At 35.7% G+C, this 25,908-nt stretch overlaps 1 protein-coding gene across 5 annotated transcripts in view; it reads right to left on the bottom strand.

Annotated features, from left to right (window-relative positions):
- ITGB6 (integrin subunit beta 6) overlaps positions 1–25,908 on the bottom strand; it is a 56,456-nt gene that overhangs the window by 7,330 nt on the left and 23,218 nt on the right. For all 5 annotated transcript variants that reach the window (XM_082763895.1, XM_082763896.1, XM_082763897.1 and 2 more), the window contains 11 exons: positions 23,658–23,862; positions 22,490–22,736; positions 21,458–21,623; positions 20,748–20,909; positions 19,939–20,034; positions 15,169–15,258; positions 9,944–10,078; positions 9,310–9,727; positions 8,129–8,351; positions 5,254–5,351; positions 263–382 (listed from right to left, as the gene is read on the bottom strand). In XM_082763895.1, the coding sequence (XP_082620021.1) occupies positions 263–382; positions 5,254–5,351; positions 8,129–8,351; positions 9,310–9,727; positions 9,944–10,078; positions 15,169–15,258; positions 19,939–20,034; positions 20,748–20,909; positions 21,458–21,623; positions 22,490–22,736; positions 23,658–23,862 (1,960 nt within the window). The remainder of the gene's footprint in view (positions 1–262; positions 383–5,253; positions 5,352–8,128; positions 8,352–9,309; positions 9,728–9,943; positions 10,079–15,168; positions 15,259–19,938; positions 20,035–20,747; positions 20,910–21,457; positions 21,624–22,489; positions 22,737–23,657; positions 23,863–25,908) is intronic.

Here is a 25,908-nt window from a genome sequence, read left to right as displayed (position 1 = left end):
AGAAGCAGAGTTCAACAATGTCTGATTAATCCACTGGATTATTCTGCCCATCTTCCATGGGAGACCAAGCACTTATTTTAATACAGCATTAAATAAATGCTTCAGTAGGTGCTGTTTTGGCTGGGCAGAGGACAGTTACAAACACAAGGAGGTGCAGTGCTGTTCAAAAGAGCTCAGCTCCTGGCATTGCTCAAACTGATTGTCTGTCCCATCTGTGCTTTTAAACCAGATTTCATGTAGAAAAGGTAATGTAACTGCTTACCTTTCTGCTTTATGCTATGAATGATTGTCCTTCCCTGTTCATCCACAGCCAGTAGAAATGTGGTTATACATTCATTTTCCCCCTGCAAAGAGCAAGGAATGGATTTATCCTCTGAAAAATCTGCAAGGGGGGAAAAAAGTCATCCATCAAATCAAATGAAATTTAACATGCAATAACAAGAGACACTGCTGGTGTAACATTTGTCACAACCTTGTCTGTATACGGTAAAGAGTAAAAGATGAAAGCAGAAATACCCGTATAATTTCTACTGATTTTAAATACTTCTCTCGCACTCTGGGTTTTGTTTTGTCTTTTTTTTTTTTTTTTTTCTTCAGATTTTTCACTTGCATTGCAGAAGAACTGATCCAGGTGTTGTAAATCTGCACTGACCATCCAGTGCACTTTGCTAATCTGCTGTAGTGTGAATTTCAATGAATTGGAAGTAATTCTAATGTGCTTAACCACCAGCTGTCTGGGAAATGTAATAGTCCCCAATTATAGGACAAAGTAAACAGTATGTTCTCTTTAGTTTAGAGCTACTCACATGCCTAGATTATGTTTCAAAAGTAGATACATACATATCAAACAGAAATGGAAACTGTTTAAAGACATTTATGTCTTCAGCAATAGTTACTTCAAAGATCAGTATGCCAAACGTTGTCACAACAGTAAATATAAATTAATAACAGAAAGCTGTGATTCTGGGATCTTTGTAATGTGATTCAAAGGGAAGCAGATAAAAAGTAACCTGAGATGACAGTCTGCCTGGGTTTATTTGTCTCTTCATTTAATGCAGATCTGCTGGAAAATTTAATCCTTTTTTTTTTTTTTTTTTTAAATGATTCCTAACTAGGAAACCTTTTCTGCTGAGAAAAGTTCATTCAAAAGGCAAGAGAGAGACAGGAGAAAGCTACCAGTGACAGACAATATAAAGCAAATAGGACAATTGAAAATTGAGACTACCGGTCCAATGCCAGAAATGCTGTATTTCTGAGCCTAACCATTATATAATTTTTTCACAGGGCAAAAATATCCTACCTTACAGCTTTGTACACAAATACCTCTGTGGCTGAATGCTTATTATGTTTCCATATAACCCATGATTAAAAGACCATTGGAAATCTAGGTATGCTTTTCAATACAGTTTTTAGAAAAACCTGTTCAATTTCTATTTGCAGAGGTTTAAAAAATAATAATAAATAAATAAATAAACAAAACAAAAACAAAAACACAACAGTAAGCTTCTGAAACATTTTTTTGTGAAAATGATCAATTGTATCCATAACCCTTCCATTATTTCTTATCCAGTTAAAACTTTTACTGAAATTTCACAAGCAACTGTGCTAAAAATCTTTAGTCCTCAAACTTTGGCATCAAGAAGAGTAATGAAATATACAGTAGGAATCTGAGAAGAATAATGGATTTTAAAATATCTATCATACATAAAGAAAGAAATTCTCACTTTTTTTTTTATCATAAGGTGTGGTCTTATAGTAAATACTATTAGACAGTACAGAGGGTACAAAAGTATAAACAGTTGACTGCCCTTTTCTCTGCTTGTTATAAAGTGAGAATCACATCTGGTTGGATTTTAATAGAAACATATTCTTGACTTGTGCTAATCTTGTATTTAACCTGTTGCCTGTCCTTGATGTCAGAACAACATGCTATCTATCAAGGTGACAGGCAGACAAGACGTGCCAATTTATCAAGATTTGTTTTTGTTAAAAGGACTAAAACCTCCAAGACTGAATGTACTGAATTAATGACACTCATTGCTAGGTCACAGTTCCAGTGCTATCACAAGTTTTGCAATATTTGTTGTTTCCCAACTCCTTTAAGCAAGCAGATCCAAAGAATTTTAGCTTTTTCTTTAAAAAGGGTAGTTTTTAGCCCTCCTGAAAGCACAGAAAACCTTGCAAGCATGTTCCAAATATAAAACACAAACAAACAAAAAGTAAAAACTACAAATATATTATTTTTTTAAATTAGGTTTAAATTAACCTCATAATTTCAGACCAAGGCATGCAGAAATGTGATTATGTGCAAGGACACACAAATGAAGGTGGAGATGCCAGTTCAGGCTATTCAGAAAACAACTTATACGTAGTATTTTTATTTCTCTGATATTATTTCTAGGAGGATGGATCACTAAGGGAGACTACTAACTAGAATATTTTATTTTCATAGGTGCAAAAATTCACCAAGGTAGGTAAACTTCTGAAATTTACACCTATGTCATTTTCTGTGTTTTGTAGTGAAACATAATACTTTTCCATCTTGTGCTTGCAGCCTAATTCCATTAATTTCAATGTGATTTGATGTCACTGGAGTCACACTGGAAGAAGAATTGAGTAACAGTGGCAAGATGGATTCTCAAAGTATGAAAGACTACCTGTGTCTTAACAGACAATTAGATAAAAGAGTCAACAAAAATCGGTCTGGAAATTTAAACGTCATTATGCCCTTTCTTGTTTGTCTTTTGCTCAACAGAATAGTTTTTTGGGGGGCAGTTTCACCTTGCTTTGAGACAGAACCACAGAGCAGTGCTGATTGAGATTTATTTTATCTTTCAGGTTTCAGCATCCTCTTTGTTGTTCCACAGGGAATTTCTGTGGTGTCAGTACTATGAGGTGGGAAAAAACTCACTTTCTCCTAGGAAAGCGTAACTGTCCCTGCTGACCTTGTGGCATGAGCAGCCTGGTGCTCTGTGGCCAGGGTGATGGCAGGAATCACTTTTTAGGAATTGTGGTTTCCCCTGGGTAGCAGGTACAGCAACAGCAGCTCCTCTTAGACAAATCACACAAAGGAGTGGCTAGCCTCTTTTTTGCATAAATATTCAAAACAGATTAAAGTAAATAGTTAAAAGAGATGCCTGCCATTCAGATGAGCGGCAGCTCAGAAAATGTGAGCACATCAGCACCTCCAGAACCGCTGTGTCATCACGTGCCCTGCTTGATCTCTAGGCCCAGAGGCTTCCTGCAGCACAGTGATGTGAGTGACCTCGCTGCGGGAAAGCAGGAAGAGAAACCCACAGAACAGATGAACTGCCACAGAGCGGGCAAAAGGCACTGCCTAGAGTCTAAAACAGGCATTCCCAGGAAACAGAAAAATGTAAAGCGTATGCTATTTTATGGCTCCCCAGTTCTAGCCACCGTGTTGCAACATATGCATGCAAAACAGAAAGTAAACTTTTAAAGTGCTAATATTCAATCTAGCCTAGAGATATTTCTAGTTTTCAAAATGCCATGACAAATTAAAGAAGCTGAAGTTAAAAACAGAATGAAGCATTATACTACCATGTGAAATCACATTAAAAATCTGTCAAATACCGTGTGGTGCTCTAGTTATACTACTTTCAAAATCCTTTTGTTTGGGGCATATGGTTTTTATTTCAGATTTTTATTTTATTTTATTTTTTTCAAGTCCCTCGTCCTGGACATGTTAATGAGACTACCTTGATGCCAAAACTAATCATTTGTACTATTACACAAGTAAATTGAGATGAAACAATTTGCACCGGCTCCTTTTCTTTTTCTTTTTTTTTTAATTATTTTAAGGGGTTAGGACAGGAACAGCTATCCAGCCTTCAATACAACAGTTGCTATAGCTGCTGTAAGTACATTTTAAACCTAAAGAAGTAGCTGACATCCTTGATCAGGGAAACACAGGGCTTGAAAAAGAAGATATGCAGGAACAGAACATGCTACTGTCATTCTCATATTCCTTTTTCATGTGTGTGTGTGAACAGAACCACGAGTGACTGTTCCTGTTATTGATTACTATTCATTATATCTGAAAGCAGAATGCCTCTTATATCCCTACCTGCAAACATCTGCTATATGGTGATATCAGCCTGAAAGCTTTGCTAACTACATAGGTACAATAAAAGCGCTTGCACATTTTGAAATTTGTCAAGACATTTTCATATTTATAAATAAATACTAATATCTTGAAAGGCATAGTAAAATAATAATGTAATAAAAAATACATTTGAATTAGCTTTCCACGAAAGGGAAATATTTGCAACATTCAAGCTTTATTCAGAGCAATGTTATCAAAAACAAAAGCTGGAGCTTTGTAGAAAAGATATGTATTCATGAAATTTTTGCATGTATGCAGATGGACTTCCAACAGTTTAGCAGATTCAATCCTTATTTATGCATACACCATTTTGTGTTTCTATCCATCAGATTAATCCATCTAATCCATCAGATTTAATGCTTACATTACATTTATGATGTGGGTATAACACATCAGTGTCCTGCCTCACCTAGGAATTGCTTTTTGCCATAGGATTGGGTTAGTTGCATTTAGAATAAAGAGCTTACCTACTGTACAGGCAAGGACCTTCCTCTACAGGAGTGAAAAATGCTTCAATACACAATTCCATTTAGTTATGTTTCTTACTGAGGGTAATATTTCATTCAAGGTCAATTCCTATTTCAGGAACTCTCACTGATGGAGCGCAACTTTGAATTACTGTGGTCAACTGAAAGATGTGCTTAGCCTTTAGGATACCAGAAATGTCTCAATAAAACCTGACAAGCAGCAGAACATCTTTGCCATAGGTTAAAGGACTGTGTCTAGTTGCCAAATATAATCAACCATCTGCATAAGGATTGGAGTCAGGTTTTGAATTTGATTGGCAAAAGAAGCCCCACTGGAACTGACAGTACAGGCGTGACAACCTCAGGGGCTTTCATCAGCAACTGATTTTCAGGGACTGGTATTTATTAAATTCTGTCCCTTCTTACATAAACTGCTTATAAAGTAGGAATGATCCAATGAGTTAATTGGAGGGGTGATATCAGCCCTGATCTACATTTCCTACTTACTGTAGAATGACCATAGATAGAGAGTGATTGCCTTATGGGCCCTAATATAATTCCACAGCAGAAAAACAAGGCTACTTTCAAAGATAAAATTACCGAAAGTGGAAGCTATCAATAATCATGTACACACAAAAAAGAGAGATTGAGTATACAAACCCTCTGCAGTGCTGACAGTTGCATCAACTGATTTGCATTTTTCACTGCATTCTCCCTGCGACTTGTCATCAGAAGCTAAATGACATTCCACACAGCTCCTGCAGAAAACAATTCAGCAGCTCATCAATCTCTGTCTGTCACAAAGCACCAATATAAAAGCGAGTATGTATGCATCTGCATTTTAAAAAGAAGCTAAACAAAAGGTCTTGTGCTATGGATACAGTAGTTCTCAGAAATATGATAGGGATTGCCACAAAAAAAAAAAAAAAAAAAAAAAAAAAAAGAACCCTACCTGAATAAAGCTATTGTGGATAAGCTCCCTCTTGTACTCTTTCTCTCCCAGCTTATTAGCTATCAGACAGAACCCTAGGCAACATTATTCATGTGGGGCTATCAAAGACATGGGGTTACTCAGACATAACATTCATTTTCAAGAATAAATATTCTGAAGTAAGCTTATACTAAATACCAGCCAAAGTAATGCCTATCAGATGAAGAATATTTGAAATCAACTTCAGAGAGATCAAGCTGGAGCACCTGTTATAAGTCTTCCTTTGTTGAAAGTCGATTGAATAATGTATTAAAACACAGTTCAGGAATCTCAACAGATGTCTCTTGAATGTGATTACTTGTCTCAGGAATTATTTAGATGCTAATTATACCAGCACAATTTATTGTAAAAGAATTTCAAATTATTTACTTTATTTAATGGTGCAATGACTAAAATATTACTTAAAGCCACAGAGTTTAAACCAATTCCTTTAAAAGTCTCTAAAAGTCTTCCCAGAATTTCAATGAGGATTTTAATAAACAGAGAATTCATTCATGAAAAAAAAAAATGGGAAAAACAAAACAAAACAAAACAGAAGTCATATATGAAATTCTTGATGAAAAAGGTATCTTGCTGATTCTTCATAATTAGCTTCAGACAGATAAAGGAGCTGAGACTTTAAAAACCACCCTGAAGAACTGATAGAGAAAAGAAAAAGAAAAAAGAAAAAGAAAAAGAAAAAGAAAAAGAAAAAGAAAAAGAAAAAGAAAAAGAAAAAGAAAAAAGAAAAAAGAAAAAAGAAAAAGGAAAAAGAAAAAGAAAAAGAAAAAAGAAAAAGAAAAAAGAAAAAAGAAAAAAGAAAAAGAAAAAAAAGAAAAAGAAGAGAGCAACAAAATGACCCAAGAACATCTGGTCATCTCCTGTTGCACTGAGTTACATATATCCATGAGAATATGCTGAGGCTACTGAGATTATCTTCACTGGATGGAGATGACCTTAACACTCACTCACTCTGGAGATGATGAATAGTAAAAGCGAGTGGGTAATGGGATAGCCCCTATCTCACAGAGACAAATTCGGTGTTGTTGGTGTTTTTGTCATATTTGCCATGTTTCTCATACTACTACTCTCTTCTTCTCAGCTGCTGAGCCATTCATCTCAGTCCCCTCTGACCTGGCCTTCTAGTGCTCTCGGTTATGCTACCCAGGTATGTCAAGTGTCACTCTTCTGGCTCTCCCTGCCTTGCATCTCAGCAAGGGAAGTGACTGCAACAGAGACAAAAGATCTAACACTGCATAGCATATACATGTTTAAATAGGCTAATGTAATGCCCATCATGTAACTTTATACTTCTTATTCTCTGCCAAATTGGGCAGAGCAAAGCAGCAGCATTGTACTTTGTGTTTAGAGCAGCTACATGCAGAAGGTTCTGTAAACTGAGGCCTGTGCACGTGAGCTTTGAACAAACTGTTTGGCTTGCTTTTATAGGTCAAATTCAGCACCAACATAAATGGTAATTACAATGCATGCCGTAGAAAAGGTTCTCATCTCAGATACAGCATAGACTGGAAATACAGGCATGAAAATACAGTGATGGAGAGCTGGTGTGAAGGAGGAATGGGTCTCAACTCCCAGTAAGTAGACATGACATAGTCATGAAACAATAACGCAGCTTACTCTGACTTGGTACTCAGCAGGCAAAATGTGTCATTAATAACACATATTCTTCATAGCCTACTTTAACCTCTAGCTTAAATTTCTACTGAAATTCACTCATTTTAGACTGACTTTAGCCCTGGAATAGCTCACCAAATGCAAGCACAAGCATATGTGTATTTAGAGCGGTCAGCTTTAAGTCACACGTTTTTTCATTCCTTTTCTTATCATGCACCACAGCATACACCATGCATCACAGAAGGAAAGCTACATAAATTTTGTATGCTCAGTGAACAGAAGACACTTCACCATGTACAATCAATTTATCATCAACTTATATATGACATACAGCTACCCACTGATTTTATCCCCAGACTATGACCTAGTTTTATCACGGTTGGGCCCCTGTAATTCAACCAAGATTAACTGAATTTGGACTGTAAATTTGCACATGTGTAAAGCTTGAGCAGACAGCATGACCTTATTAGTTCATACATGTGAGAACTGTAATGCAAATTCCAAACTTTTCTGAGTTTCTTCCCTATGAGTCCTAATTTTTGTTATAGTAGCTATGCTGGAATGGTTTCATTCTGTATTTTGGACTGCAAGGAGATTCATCTGTATTTGTCTGATGTTATCAGATAAAGCCACCATTCTGATTATTAGTACAGCCAGGGATTGCAGTGAAAGTGTGTTTTACTTGTGCTGCATGAAGGTGATTAAATTGTTTCCCTTAACTTTTTTTTTTTTTTTTTTTTTTTAATACAAGATAAACTGATAATAAATGGTTGATGTATGATTTATGACTACCCCTCTCGAAGTGGAAAGAAGTTCTTGGGTTCTGGCCTGTAAATCCGATTTATCGTTGTGGCAGTAAGCACATTGCTGAGGCAGTATAGGAAATAGCTCGATGATACCAAAATCAGAGACACAAACCCAGTACATTACCGTCTAGAGCTGCAAGGGTCACCACACAGAGGGCATTTTTCACAGGTTTGGCCTGAAGCCCCTGGATGTGTGCAAGCACACACCCCACAGATGCATTCGCCTCTCCCACTGCACAGTGTCCCGTCCTCAGAAATGCAGGAGCCAGTGTCAGTTGTGCAATTACAGTATTCACCAGTCCATCCACTGTGGCACACACATTCCCCACAGTCACAGTCACCATTGCCTGGGAAAACATATATTATACTTCAGATCAGTCTCTCAGTATGAATTGGAATGATGACCTTTAAAATAATTCTCCTTAATAACAGATATTTTCACTGCTCCAACTCTTAAACCTCTTTCTTCTTCCTCTAGCATTTTTAGTTTTAAGCCAGAGGATTTTTTAAATTATTATTATTAGTGGTTGTTTTTTTTAGCTTAGACTGGCCATAAGCCAGTGCAACTCTGTTCTCTTCACTGGAGTCTTCCACATAGATTGTTATCTCCCAACAGTGCACAACTTAATGGGTAAACCTTCTTTCATTTATAGCAGCATAAATCCAGGCTGTCTGTTCAACACAATCTCCTTGTTTGTTCCTGCTAGTTTAACACTATTCCTATTGTTTCAGTAGAATCACTTCTGACTGATAATGGTATAGCCCAGGAAAAAGTTTTAAATACAAATCCTCAAATTCTGATTGTATCATACTCACATAACAAAGAATAGCTGAAGTCATTTAGATTACGAGGTTAACATTACAAATAAATAAATAAATAAAAATAAAAATTAGCCCCCAGATGGTTAAGATGGCTATACTTTAATAATTATGTCAGGGTGAAATTGTACATTGCTTAATATCAATGTATGTCAATAAACTTAAATTTCTTCTGAGCTACGACTGTTTGCAACCATTAAAAGTCTGACCCAGTGTGATGGAAGCTGGTATGGTCCAAGAAAGCTATGGCAATTTATACTAGCTATGGAGTAGCTAAGTGTCTCATTTTAAAATTTGAAAATAGGGCAAAAAATATTTATTGTTTCAAATCTAAAGATCATTCAGAAATACTACATTATAGCACTTTATACAGAACTGATTATAATTGAATATATAATGAAAATAGAGACTCGCAGGCTCATAAGTAAGAGTGGGACAGTAGTGGTCTGAACCATAGACACTAGAAATAGCTCAAAGGGAACATACCTCCACACTGAAGTCCTCTGTGTCTCACACACGAGAAGTCATCGCATTCACAGTGTGGCCCATACACTTTTCCATACATTGATGGATGGCAAACGCACTGCCCACAATAGCAGTTACCTCTCCCGCTGCAGGAGCTCTGCTCTACAGAGCCCTTGCAAGAACCTGTGCTGAGGGAGTTCTCATCACACTCGCAGTGTGGACCCATGTACCCAGGGTTGCAGATGCACACTCCACACTCAAAAGAGCCTTTCCCCTTGCTGCATTTTGAGCTGTTCATCTCAGCATCGGCCTGACAATTACAGCTGCATTGGGGTTGGATTTCAATTTCCAGTGTATCACTGAGACCCACAGGTTTTATCACAATGTGCCTTCTATTTTTTTCACAAGTGGATAGGCTTATGTTCACCCTGAAAGAGACCTGGAAGAGAAAATGGTGTCTGATCAGATCTGCAGCATACCTAGGTCTGCAGGATATTCTGGAGATACATGAATAAAACAGAACAAGAGTGTCTTAGATACTGCCTGGTTTTTGTAACTTGCTTGGAGGAAGATTATTTTATAAATTAAAAAAAAAAAAAAAAGTGTTCAAAATTCTCAGGAATCAGTATCTTTTAAGAATCTGTTCCTTACTTACTGTGTCTCCCACTTTCACATGAGAGCACTTCCTCTGATGTGGAAAAAAGGTCCCATTGTTACAGATTGCAGTGAAAGAGAGATTGAGTCCGTCTGTGTCTCCAAAGACCTCCAGCTCTACTTCAGACCTCAGCTCCTTAAAGGAAAAGGAGTGTGATGAATGAAGTGATAACACTGCCAAATGCTGCTAATGTTCCACATCTGTGTAACATGGCTTGTAACTTATCCCAACCTACACGGGAGTAAATTCATGGTTTTGGCTCTTTATTTACATACTTCTTTATTGCAAGAACAATGGAGAGCAACCGAAACAAAGAAAGTGCCGACAGAGCTGGCTTTCAGTTAAAAGCAATGGTGGTATCAGTTTAATATCCGGTATCACGGTGCTTATTTCCTGCTCTTGTAGAAGAACAAATTAAATGTTTTATTAAATCATCTTTCATTACTAAGTGCTCTGTTGACTGATACAGGCTTTTCTTTAGCTCTGGTCTTACCGAGGAACGGATTTGTGTTTCTGATTGCTTTGCTAGCGCCGAGCTTTTCTTGATTAGCCAGCGTATGCCAATATTAGTCCCTGTTTATCTCTGCTATTAGAATCAAACCTTACAATCTCCCTTCCAGCAGGGCAGGCTCCAAGCTCAGTTTTGCCTTAATGCAGGGCCTCTGTGACTTCACCCAATGTTTCCAGAGCAAGAGCCAGAGTCTATCTCCATGATTAGCTCACACAACCGGGTGGCTCACACAGTTCCTTTTTTCTCCCTATGGAAATTCTTGCTTCATGAGCTGTTGGTGCTGTTTCAAGATGTATTCAACAACACTCTCATTTCTTAAATCAATTTGTTAAATCAAACTTACATTTCTTAAGTGAAAAAGGCTCTTCATTTTACTTTCTGAATGCTCTCATACCCAGTTGTTTTTTTAATATTTAACTCTTTAAAATATTTTTATAGCAACTTTGGTTATACAATTTAGCCTTAATCCAAAGCCTATAGGAGACCATGGGGAAATTCCCTATGACTTCAGACTGTCGATTCAGTAAATGGAAATTTTTCAAAAGCACCTAAGCAATTACAGAGCAAAAGACTTGGCTTTGTGCTCTTGCAAGTTTAATTGCCTTACAAAATACCCACTGTACTTCAATCAGAGCGTGAGGATCTTGCTGACCTTACTTCAGTGACTCACTCTAGTAAAGGCATCAGGATGATTCACTGGAGTAAAGGTCTAGTGGGGTGAAAACAATGACACTAGCCGAAACTAAAAGTAGAGTAGTTACAGACCTGCATAGAAAACAACTCCCTGTCCTTTCCAAACATCCTGGATTCTTTGTAAGTTCATCTTAGAGTCGTGGATGGATTTTTGGTTCATTTTTGTTTTCAAATTCCTTTTTATTTGGAAAACCTTGTCAGTAAACCATAGCACTTTAATAAAGGATAGCAACACCTATCACGCGAGACCTAATACCCGGTGCTCTTTCCAGCATGCATCCAGAGAAGTAAAACTGCACTGGGCATCGGTTTATTCATGTTGTGTGGATGTGTCCAATTTTCCCCTCACATTTGTCTTGGAGTATGGTGCTCATGTTGCTATCAAAACAATGCAGAGATTCTTAGATAACGATTTGTTTGCAAAAGCTAGACTCTCACAAAATGACTAAATATAGGAAGCCTTAAGATAAAAATGTGAAAGTTGGTATGTGTTAACATTATAGGATATATCACCAAATATTCCCTCTTCTGTCTGCTGCAAAACTACGAGGCTCAGATAGAGCACAGCTATGAGAGAAAATTCAATGCTGCTGAACACAAATTCATAATACATTAAATCGTGTTGTTTGTGCCAGGTCAACATGAACATCCCTCCCTTAGCTGTTGTGAGACGTCCAAACACACACCTTAATCCACTGAAAATGGATGCATGAACTGTGATAAACTCCATTTTCTTAGATCTATATCTGTGGGAATTTCTAATGGTGTTTTACATCTAAGCTGCCTGGCCACTGTCTAGGGACAAATAGCAAGCAGTTTAGTGAGCTTTAAGCCATTCACAAAGAAAAGTTTGCAGTTCAAAACTTTTTCTGAATGAATCAACAGAGAAAACAGTGTTTCAAACTCGTTCCCTTGTGTTATCTGTCTTGTTTTAACATATTATTCTTTTGTGTTATTATCCCATAAGTTAAAAGGGAGCAAAGCAGTGGGGGGATGACAGAGTGGGGGGGTTGTGGAATTAAATTTTTCTAAAATTTTAAAATCCTGGAATAACTTCAATCAAAAGGCCTGATATGTGCCACAATGCAAGATAGACTATGATTCTGCAATACAAAGCTATACAGAATTTAATGTCAAATAAAGCAGGCAGAAATATGCTTTCAGAAGAAAATGAATCATACTTGGAAAGAACACGAGAACTCCTTGTAACAAATATTTTGACAGCTCAGACTTTCTTAACTTGCTTACTTCCTCTCTGAAGCTTTTAGATAGCAATGCATGGTAAATGATATTAACAAACCTTGTGCTTGTACAGCAAAGACTCTAGAACACTTTAAAACTGTTAAAAGATTTAGCCTAACACTACTCTTCTGGGGCAAATAGTTAGTTATTCCCTTTTTTTTGTAGTTAAAGAAACAGAAACACTGGGAATTGAATTACACTTCTAGGAGTATCATAAAAGGTCTGTGACAAATTGGAATTAGATTTTCTATTCCACATGTAATTTTTAACCATAGGTCTACCCTCATTTCTCATTTCCCACTCCAAAAATTCAGCTGTCTTCACTTATGTCAAATAAGGTGTTTTTCAGTGTTTCCTGCCTGGAAGACTTTCAATCATGAAGCAATAAGGTTGTTAACCTTTAAGGTTAAGTGCAATAAAATGGGCTCTGGGAAATTTTGAAAGTGTGACTTGTTGCTACTTGTACAGTTTGTACACTTTGAAACCTATATGGGACTTCAAGAACCTATAAGCAACTCTGGTGGATAGTCCAGTACCTGCTCTAGGACACGATGAGCTATGACCTGAAGCCAAGAGAATAGCTCCTGCAACTGCCTTCCTGCTATGACTGAAGAGGACCAAGCATCAAGCTCATAACCTCCTCCAGACCCTGCCCACAGCATGGCTGAACTTGGGAGCGAGCAACTGAACTCCTTTTTGCCACAGGAGGTGTTGGAGACGGAAAGTATCATTAGGTTCAAACAGGGGAGTAGAAAAAAACATCATAGACAGCATACATGACCAAGACACTATATATCTAGATATATATCTTCACAGCTTCTAGCAAGACAGAAGAGACTATAAGAATACAATTAGAGGAAGCACTGTTCTGCACTTAACACATTGTTAAAACAAAGTCTCCAAGACACAACACTGGGACAATTATTTACATTTTCCATTACTCACTGGACAAAATTTCAGCTAATAGTAACCTCTATCTATAAGTTAGAGTATCACCCTGAAGAAATCCTGATAGGAGGCAGATGTGACTAATGACAGGTTAGACTCCAGAAGTGAAATTCTGGTGCTACTGGATGTTTAGAGGTAACTTCCTCAAAAGTTTCCCCTCATACTTGTTACAATTAATAGACTTCCAAGTTCTTCCAACTTTAAAGTTCTTCACTTATCTAATTTTACATGTGATAGAGAGTCTTCTGGTATTTTATATTTCATTTTAAAATCATAACCAACCAATTTTACTGTTCCTAAAAGACTTAAAAGAATTTGGTTTGCTTTGCTTTTCTGTCATCAGTACCAAAATAATTTTGGGGCATAATAATGATGGTCTTATGCTGCAGATCAGAGAAGGAACATCAGACAGAAAAACAAACAATTTCTTTTAAAGAAAGGAAAAAAAAAAATCAGTAGGGAAAGAAATAGAAAATGTTCTTTGCAAAGAGTTATTTTTCATTACAGCTAGCTGTTAGAACAGGTTTTTAATGAAAAGGAGGGTGAGAGTGAAGACAGAGGTCTGTGGCATATCAGCATACAAGTAAGTGTATATATCTGTGTGAAAACATGTGAAACTGTCTAAAAAATATTCCTCTGAAAGAAGAGAGACAGGCAGCCAGGATGTATTTTACAAATGCAACTCTGAAGAGCAGCCCTATGTTTATGTTCCTGTCCTCTTTACAGTCTTTCTTGGTATTATCTAAACAAACACATTCAAGTCTTCTCTTGTCTCCTAAATTCTGCTTTTTAAAAACCTCAGAACAGCCTCACAGGGGCAGCATCAAATTGCTAAAGCAGAAAACAGCACTGATCACAGAACGGTGCTTTTTTCCTGCCACATATTCCTGCAGAACTATTGGATCTACACTCCAGTGACAGTTACCGATAGGAAGAGAGCTGTGCCTGCAGAAGTATTGAACTGGAAGACCTGAATTCCTATATTAAAGGAGGCTTTAGAGTAAGCATGAAATAGAGGACTATGAGAAAGGCAAGACAGATGACATACTAATGTGAGTTTAGCATTCCAGAACAAGTAAGGAGTGACAAAAATTTATGGGAATTCTGTTTGGAAAACCATGAACTATATGGATATAGTTCTAAGTAACAGAACACTCAACCTTGAGTGATTGTGATATCACTGGTTAATGGAGATTTAACAGACTTTGGAAATAAACCCTACTAAAGCATGCAGAATCCAGGATAAACGTATAAAAGAAGCTTTTCAGCAAAGCACTGCTATAAAGCAGCCTGTGCCATGGTACATGCTACCATCTCTCAGTCACTCTCCATAGTGCACTGCATAGCAAAAGCAAGTGCCAGTTACATACAGTGTCCCATTTTCTTTGCCTGGTGACAGTTTGATAGCTAAAAGTTAACAGAAGTTAATAGTGAATTGCATGACCAATGCTGGTGTCTTACTGTTGTGGCTCTAAATCCCGATTTTTAACAACAATTTATAAATCGTAATTTTGACTTTCTAAACTACAGAGTGAACGTTGCCAAAGCATTCACTCTGTAGCTTAGAAAGTCAAAATTTAATTTGGTTAACTAAGCATTTCAGTAGAGTGTAATGAGTTAAAGTTTTACAAGTAAAACTACTGTTTCTGTGCTCACTTAATCCTCAGGGTGAATGAAACCTTTACAGGATAGGTCAACAACTAAGCACAAAAAATTATGTTCTTGTAATCAGTGCAGAAAAAAAAAATAGAATACTTCTGTATTTACCAAATTGCAATCTGACTTTGAAAATACAGACATGCAGGAAGAAAATACATTATAAACACCTTACCTGATATGCAGCAATTATCAACTGAAGAATATTTCCAGAATCCTTCTGCAGTCGTCCAACAGTAGCTCCAGGAATAAGCTTTGCATAGTTCTGAAAACATGAAAAAATGAAAAAAATTAAACATAAAAAAAGACTAGATGATAAAGTAGGTGACAAGGAGCTACCACCTGAAAAAGAATGTAATACCTTGGAGGCAACTGAAATAAATAATAGTCACATTTTCAAGGACTCTTGCTGACTCAATAACACACTTGTCATATTAGTAAAAGTTCTATTGATAAGCGTTAATTTCACTGACAATTAGTGGGACAGGAACTGCTAAGTGTGCTTGGGAGTTTGATGCTATAGTATTTTCTATCTATATTTTTTAAAATTTAGAATGAAAAAATCTAAATTTTAAATTCTTAACTGTTGATAGAATGGTTCTTTCAACCATTGTGTTTTTCTTTAAAAACAAAAACTAAAACTAAACAAAAGAAGAGATTCAGCTGCTCAACTGTTGCTGTAATATTTGAGTCTTGAACCCTACATTCAATGACAGCAGTCACTTTTGTCCTTTCAAGCAACCCAGAATCTTGGAATCTTGTTAGCGAATGCACAAAACTTAAGAAGTTTCAACTAAGAGTTACAAGAACTTCAAACAAAGACCCTTAAAAAACTGCTGCCGGTTTCTGATTGCTGTAACACCCCCCACATTTTCCAGTGATCAGGGGCTACGACTGATTGTATGTTGACTTTATGTTAATAATATAGTGCCAATTTAAGAATTTATTTCAGTGGTAAGTGTTCCTTTTTTTTTTTTTTTTTCATTAAATTGTATTCTGACACTAAAATGACATCTAGCAGATAGACTCTAAATATGCTTGATTAAAATCTTGCCTGATTATTAACTACATTAATTTCACTTGTTTGTACCTATGCCTTTTGAGAATAGTAAATGGTCATAGTTAAAAGCACATGTTGTAACATTCATTTTCATCTGTAATTTATCATAATATCAATGCTGTTATTTTAATTTAAAAAAATCCAGATAACTATTAATAAACATGGATAATTTGATACTCTTATATCACCCTATACTTCACATCTCCAAAAACACTGTGGTTACTTTATACATTATGTATGGAATACTTATCATTCGTTAGATTTCTGAAGTGCTATTGTAAATCAGTGGGATTAACTACATTTTATGTTACAGCTGGTGACTTTGCATTCCTGCCTTCTCTTGTGAGTAGTGCTCTCTCAAGTACTCTTCTGAGAGCACTGAAAGTCTCCATTTTGAAAATGTGGACCTTCCATGAGCCGATTATATATATTTATATATATATATATATATAAAAAAAAAAAAGACAATAGACTCTTGGAATTTAAAGTCTAGCATCCTTTAATCTGTGACATGCAAACCAAACAGCGAAACAGTGGGGATATCCTGTTCTGAAGACTTAATCTCCTGTTTGAAGAAAAATTCACTGCATGCTAATACAAAGATGATGGTGCGTTCCCAGTCTAAGTGTGAATCTCCAGCTCATTGGTTAAACCTTACTTTTTAGCATAATTTCTATTAACAGGATGAGGCATACTGATGCTTTTGGAGTGCTACCACCAAAAACTATCCAAAGGATGCCATTGAATTTAGTCTTTAAGCAAATATTCATCAAAAGATGAACTGCCTTTTTCTAGAGATTCTATCATTCATGTTAATGCAATTTGAGACTTACATGTTTTAGTTCAGTGGGGCTATGTTTAACTTATAGCAGTGTAAATGACAGGAGGATTTTCAGCATAAAATGTCATGCCAAATTTATTTAAAAAAAAAACAAAAAACAAAAAACAAAAAATATTTGAAGTTCTGAATAAGTTTGGAGACTAATATTTTTAATTCAATTTTAAGCACTGAAATACAATCTGAAATAAATCAAGTTTCAAGCTGTATTCTCCCATGATATAAAAATAAATATTTTTTCAAAAAAAAGAGTAATTTCTGCTTTTTTCGGCAGTGCTCTTAGTTAGGATTAAAGAGAGAATGTTTTCACTCAACTAGTTTGAATAATTTTTTTTTAAGAATTCTGCTTGAAAACAAATAATATCAACAACAATAATTACTTGATGAAACCTTAAAGACTAGTGTTTTCTTTTGTACCAAAATAGGATTTACAGTTCATCAAAATGTCATTGTAATTGCAATATTCACAGATACTTTGTAAGTGAATAGTGTTTTTTTTTTTAAATAAGTATATTCCCTGCTTCTTTGGTAAGACTCAGTTGAAACTAATGATACAAAACATTAGATGTGAATATATTTTAAAGGAATATACATTTTGTTTTTAAAATCTTTTCTTATAAATAAAATCTCAAATGATCAGGGCTGAGTGTAAGGACCTTCCTCCACTTTCTTGCATTTAATTTTGAGTGGGTTTAAAAATGTTTCCACATGACTGCTTTTAAAGTTCTTATGATCAGGCAAAACATGACTAACTTGACAGGGAGAGCTTCAGACCTAAAACTTCCCCCTCTTTTAAGGAAAGTAGCTGTATGGTCATATGGGAGGATCAAAACTAAAACCAGCTGTATTACAGGGATATACATTTTGTGCTCATGCAATCCATAATATTTTTGTGTTAGGTAATATGTACATATTTAAGTTAATAAACTGAAAATTCAGTTGAAGAGGATCAAGAATATTAAATGACTAAATTGTTTTGGGCTAAACCGTTGAAGATTACACAGGGCTAGAAATATAAAATACATATTTGCCAGTCTGAACACTGCACTTAAGACTATTGGAATCTATCAAGTCTATTTAAAAAGAAGCTTTCTAAGTCCTCACAGTCATTTTAATGCACATTTGTCCCCAGTAACTGAATTATAAATAAGAGCAGTCAATTTTGGGTCTGATATAATTAGATGCAGAGTTCAAGTAGGTTTTAGATAAAATATCTGGGAAGAAGCTTTCTACCTTAAATGATAATTAAGCTTGGATGTTTTTTTTTTTTTAATATGAGAGAATATGGGAAACTGCAGAATCCTCATCACTAAGGCTTTTTTTTTTTTTTAAAGAGGGGTTTAATGGTGACACCCAAGTGCCAGTTTAGTCTCCTTTCCCAGCTCTTCCAGGCCATGTGAACACTGGCCTTAAGACAATAATAGATCTTATTGCCTTGCTTTACTCTTTTTGCACTCTTAAGCACAGATGACTGCATGTTTACGTTTATAAATTTGAACCATGCAGGTGAAAACATGACACTAGAGTCCCGTTTGCATGTCCTACATACACCCTTGAAAGTATACTATGTTTTTGTTTTGTTTGTTTTTTTTTAAAAAAAAGGCATTGTGAGACTTGATTTTTGTATTTGCTTTGTTGGATTTTTTACATCTACAGAATAGAAAGCAGAGCACAACAACTACAGAAATCCAATTAAGTGGCAGAAAGCAGTGCTGAAAAGATGAAAGTAGCAGATAGAATATATTCAATGGGATTCCTATATACAAGATTCTCCTATCCTACAAGATAGGAGATAGATAGTAGCTTTTTTCTTTTCTAAGAAAGAAAGTAACAAGAACAAAAAAATCTACAGTTGCTTTAACAATGACTTGCATTTTTTTGTAAGGTATAAATCTTCTTTTAGTGTTCCCAGTGAACAAAGGGTGCCACTTGATAACTGATACTGGTATAACACTGACACAAGGATACTGAAATAGAAAACCCCTGATAAGAACACTGTTGGCCAACTCTGAGGGTGACCACCAGCAATTTCCAAGGGAAAATACAATGCCATCGGTAAAATAAAAGTTTCTTTGGATAAAATAAGGCTCTGTAAATCAAAGACTCTTCTGAATTACCTTCTAGAATAGTCCTTAGTTGTGTAGCACCTATTGAAATTAGTGTAAATATTTCACTTCTCATAAATCGGGCCCTTATTAAGAAATGGTTGAACAATAAGATTTAGTAAAAGTTTCTTAATGCACAAATTTTAACAATGCTATGCTATGATTGTAGAATCCCACTAAATTTGGAAGTGATTGCCTTCTACTATTATTGATTTGAATTTTCACTGTTCAGCTCACAACTCAATATGTTTTTAAAAAACGCTCCAAGATGAAAAGTGCTTCCTCCATTGTTAAGGTTATAATCTGAGAATCAGTTTGTGAAAGATCTCACTCTTATAACTTTTGTCCAACACCTGGAGAATTATCCTTATTTGAAACAACTCTACAACTGGAACCAATCACAGAAGCACTGAGGGCCTTCTCAAGGACAGAAAATAGGAAAATAGAAACAGAAAACAGTACTGGTATGTACTGAAAGAAAAATAAATAAAACTCTCACGTCAGCTGAACAAAAAGAATTATCTCAGAGTTGAACATGAAGATGCTCATTTTCAGAATGTATTCTTGTTTTATAAAAGGATTAACAGGCTTAACTGTCCTCACCTAGCCTCACAAAATATAGAAATTTAATCATGCTGATTACACTGAATAGTTTAGAAATGCTTAGTTTGACAGTCCTTGTCTATCAACTTAAAAACTGCAGAGTGATTCAACTTTAAATCCAAATTGAAAGTTACATAAGAACTTCAAAATCAGTAGGTGCAGAAGAATTTTCCAAGTAAAAGAGCCTTTCTATGACTCTGATATATAATTTCCTAGATATTTTTATTACATAAATACCTTGAAGAATTGTATCCTTATTACTGAAATTATTATATTAGCTATGAAAAACAGTGAACCGTAAAGCAAATACTAAAGAACTGAACATTTTAGTTTTCTCACCTCATATATATGAACTTGTTCATTTGTTACTGCAAAAATTAATAAAACATTGTTTTGCACAAGTTTGTCAATTAATTGTCCAATTGTGGGATACTCCTGAAAACAAACAGAAGAGAGCCACATCAGTGCATTTTTCACATATCCAGTTGCTAATTATCTCCCATGAAACACAGTCAACCAAACATAATTAATACTATATTATTAGCATAAAATAAACTACAGTTGGGCAGTAGATGTATACAAAATAAAAGTATATGTAATTTCCTTGCCTTGATTTTAAGAAAGTTTCTTTGAGAAAAGTACAGTGTTGACCTCCACACTGGGACACTGGGTTCAGTAGCATCTGTGATACAGACTGAATAACAACACTGTGCCAAAGGAAATTGGAATTTGTACTAGTTATTGCATCTTAATCTGGGAAATTTTTGTACATGAACAGTGTCCTAAAGCTTTCTGAACTCCTCCTGAATTCACACCCATACAGGGAACAAGATTGATGAGTATGACAAAATTCCCTGTATGAGGAAATACTAGTCAGTCATGTCCCATGTGTTTTCCAGGTTATCAGGAACAAGATATATGCTTTTTTTTCTTTCACAGTTATAATCTATCATAATTCCATACAAATTGTTCTCTTTTTACAAAAATTTGCCACTACTAATAAAGATAATGGTAAATGTCTGGATTCCACAAATTTTACAAACTTCATTGGTAAAGGTATACTTTCACTGGCTTTTAAATTTGCTTATTTAAATTTATCTTTAACTTCTACAGAATGCAAGACTTATACAAAGTTCATAGCAAATTACCAGAACAGTTGACATGGAATATTCATTATTGTGGTCCAAATGGCAGTTTCCATCATTAGGAATAACAATCCCTGCCAGCTTACTGTCCATCCCAAAGTGGGAATCAGCATCACTCACAAACACCAGCAAATGCAGAGAATCATTCCTCCATCCGATCTTTTCCTGTAATTTAAAATACATTAGTTTAGCAGGCTGTATTATATTCACAAATAGAAAAGCATCAAAAGATTTGGAGAATGGCATCTCAAAACAAATGAAGGGAAACATCTTAAAAGGTGTGTCAAACACATCGCATCATCTGTTGTACGACTGAGTGTCATTATCTTGAAAAAGATGTTGGTGTTCATTCTATTGTCTTTGGCTAACATTTTGTATTCCCATTCTCGTGTTTATTAAAATATGCTGGCCATGTTCAATTCAATCTGCTTACTACTCTAAACATAGTTAATCAAAAATATTTAAAGAAAAAACAATCAAGAAAACAGACCCTGTAATTATCCCTGGCAATTACAAAGAAATACTAAAATATTGCAATATGCATGTTTAACTTGATACAGCCAAAAGTATTTTCACACAAACCTAATGAGACTCTTGGACTGCATTAAAAAAATCTTGAAAAATAACGATCTGCTTATTTGATATATAAGCACACAATAGTGGAAGTGGAAACATACAGAATAACTAACATCATACCTACTATTTTAAATTACCTTGCAAACAGCTGCCTGCATAATTGCATCAAATCCTCCCTCTGGAGTGTCTATATTAGCAGAGATTCTCTGTCCTTTCACAATTTCATTGAATCTTTCAGCATCATTTGTTAGTGACAAAACATGTTTGTATCCAAAGGTGGGTAAGCACTCATATGGTACACTTCTGCATAAGAAATGAGACAGTTTATGGATGACGCAGAGAGAAAATGACTACAATGGCTACTTTGCAGGCCTGTCTGGATTAGTTTTTGGTTATGCATTTCTCTTCTGTGTCTGAGATAAGTCCAGTGAAAAACATAAGAGAATCACAGAGCACAGATACACTCAGTTGGGTTGCACACAAGCCTTCATAAAGCACAGGAAATGCCACCTAAAGCAGAGTAATTTAGCCAGTTAATATGCAGTCCTTGCTGTGCTCCCTGCCACATTTTGTTTTCATACTCAGAAGCACTTAGGATCTGTAGTCCCTTAATGACATTTAGAAAATACCATTAGGCTTCTCCATTTCTGCTTCAGACTGCAAAGCAGCGAAGGCTGGAGAGCCATCTTCTCCTTGTAGATTAAGAAAGGACTGGAGCAGCACAGGTTTAGAGGATACTGCTAGGCCTCAAGGAAAAACACACAAAACAAAAACAGGAAAACAATGTTGACGGGTAAATGAATGAAATTGCTATTCCATGCTGGGTATGAGTGTGAATCTGTTTAGGATAGCAGTGTCATAAAAATCTTATATACATATATATATATATGTATGTATATGTATATATATGTGTATGTATATATATAGAATACCTGTTTGCTAATCAATTATTATTTGCTAATCCAAATTCCTCTCTTTAAATAACGTAAGATGCAACAGTTTCAGAATATGAAATTAAAAGAATCAAATCTTGTTTCCCAAACTGACTCAGTTACTACCAGAATAGAGAAGAGATTCCAGTGAGGCTGTTAAATTGGATTTTACCCTCAAGATTAACATTATGACTTAATGTTGGCATGCAAACAGATGCAGGTACTTTCCCTGCCTACCTGCAAGGGTTGTTTATTTCTTCAGCTGTAGTTTTGATAAATGGTGAAACTGGTTTTTCAACAAAAGATCCAAAACCCAGCCTGAAGTTGCTTGTCAGCTTTGACATTTCTTTGGAAAGAGTTGACCCTAACTCTTTTATTGTATTCAAATCATCATCCATGGAAGCTGATAGATCCATGAGGTAATAGAGATCAATTGGATAATCTTCACTTTGGCGAACCTTGATCTGTATTGTTTCTTCATGTCCTGTGAAGGTCATGGGAAAATGGGATACATCTTAGTACTTCTAAGTAGAAATTATGAACAATGTCAGTTAGTTCATAAACTTATACATATACTTAAAATTATTTAGCATTTGAAATCATCAGTACAATTAAGAAAATAATTCCCTGGCAACAAAAATCTCAAATTGATTGTCTGAAAAATTAAAGCTGTTCTAGTGTTTTTCTAAACTGTTCTTTAGTAAGGCCGTAGCCATGGACTACAACTGATTGTTGTAATATAAAATATAAGAACATCTTTTGGGCAGTATGCAGAAAAATTCAGATAGGAAGATAATTAAAACTGGAGGTAGCACCTATGGAACATGCCATGTATGTTAGAAAGCCAAAGAAAAACAGAGCATACACCAGGTTTTATTCTCAATTGCAACATGCAATTGTAATCACATAGTATGACCTAACTGAATGTTTCTTATGTTTCTTTATTCCAAATTTTCTCCATGAAAAATACACATCTCATGGACCCCAGAGTAGGTCTGGAGTACTTCCATAAATGTCACTAGTACCTTGTAAATCCTCAAGGCAAGATTTTTATACTGCATCTGATATATGCTATTTGCCAGACCTGCAGAGAGAGGCAACAAAAACAGGGCTGGATAGGTATGGGGCAATTTATTCTCTCAAAGACACCATAATTGACAGAGAATACAAGAACTAAAAATTAAATCCTTATTTTTATGATATACCCAGCACTTCTGAAGGATTTTGAACTCAACCGAACATAGATTTCATTTGACAAGTCAAATGACAGATAATTTTGGACTCAACAAAAGTATTTTGTCTTTTATCAAGATTTTTTTTACACCATTCAGTCAGAGTATATCACAGTATCTCAGTATATCAGCAGAAAAAAATAAATTCTGTATTTATGAACTGAGTGATTTACCTGGTCGCAGTTTGAGAGTTAATTTTTGAGGAGAAATCTGCGTGACATCGGAATTGTTCTTCTGGGTCGATACAGTTAGTGGCATGTTTCTATGAATTTCCACTTCTGAAATGGGAAATTCAATGAAATTCAACTGGCATCCTTTTGATAAAAGGTTTTCTGGAGTATCACACCTCCCATGAATTCCAGCTGAGTCGGTGTAATTCTAAAGCAAACAGGAAAAGGAATGGATGAGTTAAATGTATTTACTGACTGGCCACCAGCACCTGGCTGACAAAAGGTCAATCCAATGCAGGGGAACCAGAAACAAAAGGTGCAAGTTATATTATACAATAAGTGCAGACTAGTGCAGAAAGAGAACTAGGTGGCATAGAAAGCTAAATTTGCCCTTCATGGGTCATGTCTCACAGGTGTATAATTAATGTAACTTACACCAGTCTGGTGTCCTGGAAGAAACTGCTCTATTGTTGGGGAATGGGAATTGTGCCACTTACATTTGGCTTCTCTCAGCACTGCAAATGGGAACACAAAAGCCCTGTGAGCTTTTTTTTTTTTTTCCCTAAGGAAATAACTTACAGGACTATGCCACAAATTCCTAAACAGTGTTTGAACTGCTGGTGGAATATTTAATAACACAAAAGCAAATAATAAACTCCTACACATTTTCTGAGAAACTGGAGGTGGGGTGCGTAGAGTTCACTGATCACTTTGTTTCCTTCTGACCTTCTCTTTCTCCTGAACACTGATTTTACTCATTCACTGAAGCAGGTGGAATGTCCTCATTACCCTCACTGGTGCCCAGCAAGCACCACAGCTCCTCTTGCTCTCCAGCACTCGTTGGGCTCCTGCTGTGCTCTCATCTGTCTGCTCACATCTGGCTCAGTACACTCTTTGACCTTCTCCCCCACAGAGGGAACCACAAGCCTATCAATATCACTTAGATATCTTGCAGTTTATTTTTTTTCCTCATTTCAAAGCACTTATTATGCATTCTTCTCCACAATACTGCAAGGTGGGTATTATCCCCATGTAATAGTGAAGTTAATGGTTAGTTTTACAAAGAGGTTTCTGTGCCTTATTAGCATTTCCTAGAGCTATGTCTAGAATTTAGATCTGCAGAATCATTCAGCTGCCTCCTGAACTGGAAACCACTCTGGCCCAAAAGGCTTTTTGGTCAAAACCTGTGACATGCCTGGGAGAACTGGCACCAAAATGCTCAACACCTGGTTTATGGTCACAGGCCCAAAGCATGGGACCATTCTTTTCTCCCAGGTTTGGATAAGCAATCTTGGGTTCAGCCATTACACCACAAATACTCTCTGAATTCAGTAACTGAGAAACTCCCTATCCAAAGCAAAACAAATTTACTTTAAACTTATTAAAAAGAGAACTTGGCCTCTCCAACCAAAATTTCATCCTTCATGGATGAAAATTGTCGAAGATCTTGTGTATTTTTGTGGAAGCAACACTGAGACACCTGGTGGGAGCAGCGGTTTATTGTGCTTCAGACCAAGTCTGATGTCTTTGCCTGGAGAAGACTCTCACCAATTGCTTCTGAATTACAGCACACACAAAGATCATGTAAGATTCCAAAAATTTTGCAGGGAGAATATCTCCTGCAGTTACACACTTTGAATTGCTGGCTTTTTAGAACATGTATGCAGAAGCAAACTAATATTTAAAATATAGCTAGACGATGTGTTTTTATCCTGTAGAGATTTAAAACAAACAAACAAACAAACAAACAAAAGGTAATAGTTGAAATCACGTGATCAGGTTTTACTTGAAATGAAATTTGTTTTGGTTGTTAAGTACGAGCAAAAACTACTGAAAAAAAATATTTTTAAAAAATTATTATTTCCCCTCCCCTCCCCAAAACATTATATGCGAATTGCTAAATTATTTTTAGCAAACTTCTTTTTTTTTAAAAAAAGGTACTTTTTGATCTTTTTAAGATACTTCATGCAGCAGCACATTAGCACCATCCTATATATCATCTTGCTGATTAGCAATAGCAACAAAAGTTTAAATCAGAAACTACCATTATTTTATTTTTCTATTGTTTCTGGCAAGTTTTTAATTATGATAGCTAACTATTTTGCAAACACTTATTTTGATAATAAGATTGATAATTTGTATATGCAAACTGACTGACTGAAGTACTTTCTGTTTATACTGCCTGAATTGGTATATGATGATATAACGTAAGATGCAGTCTGGTCTAGTATTTGATGCTTCATCCTTAGTGCTC

This window comes from Aythya marila (assembly GCF_965140915.1).
Source record: "Aythya marila genome assembly, chromosome: 6".
NCBI classification, from domain to species: Eukaryota; Metazoa; Chordata; class Aves; order Anseriformes; family Anatidae; genus Aythya; species Aythya marila.
The sequence above is the reverse complement of the archived record's forward strand: the minus strand, read 5'-3'. Positions and strand labels throughout refer to the sequence as shown.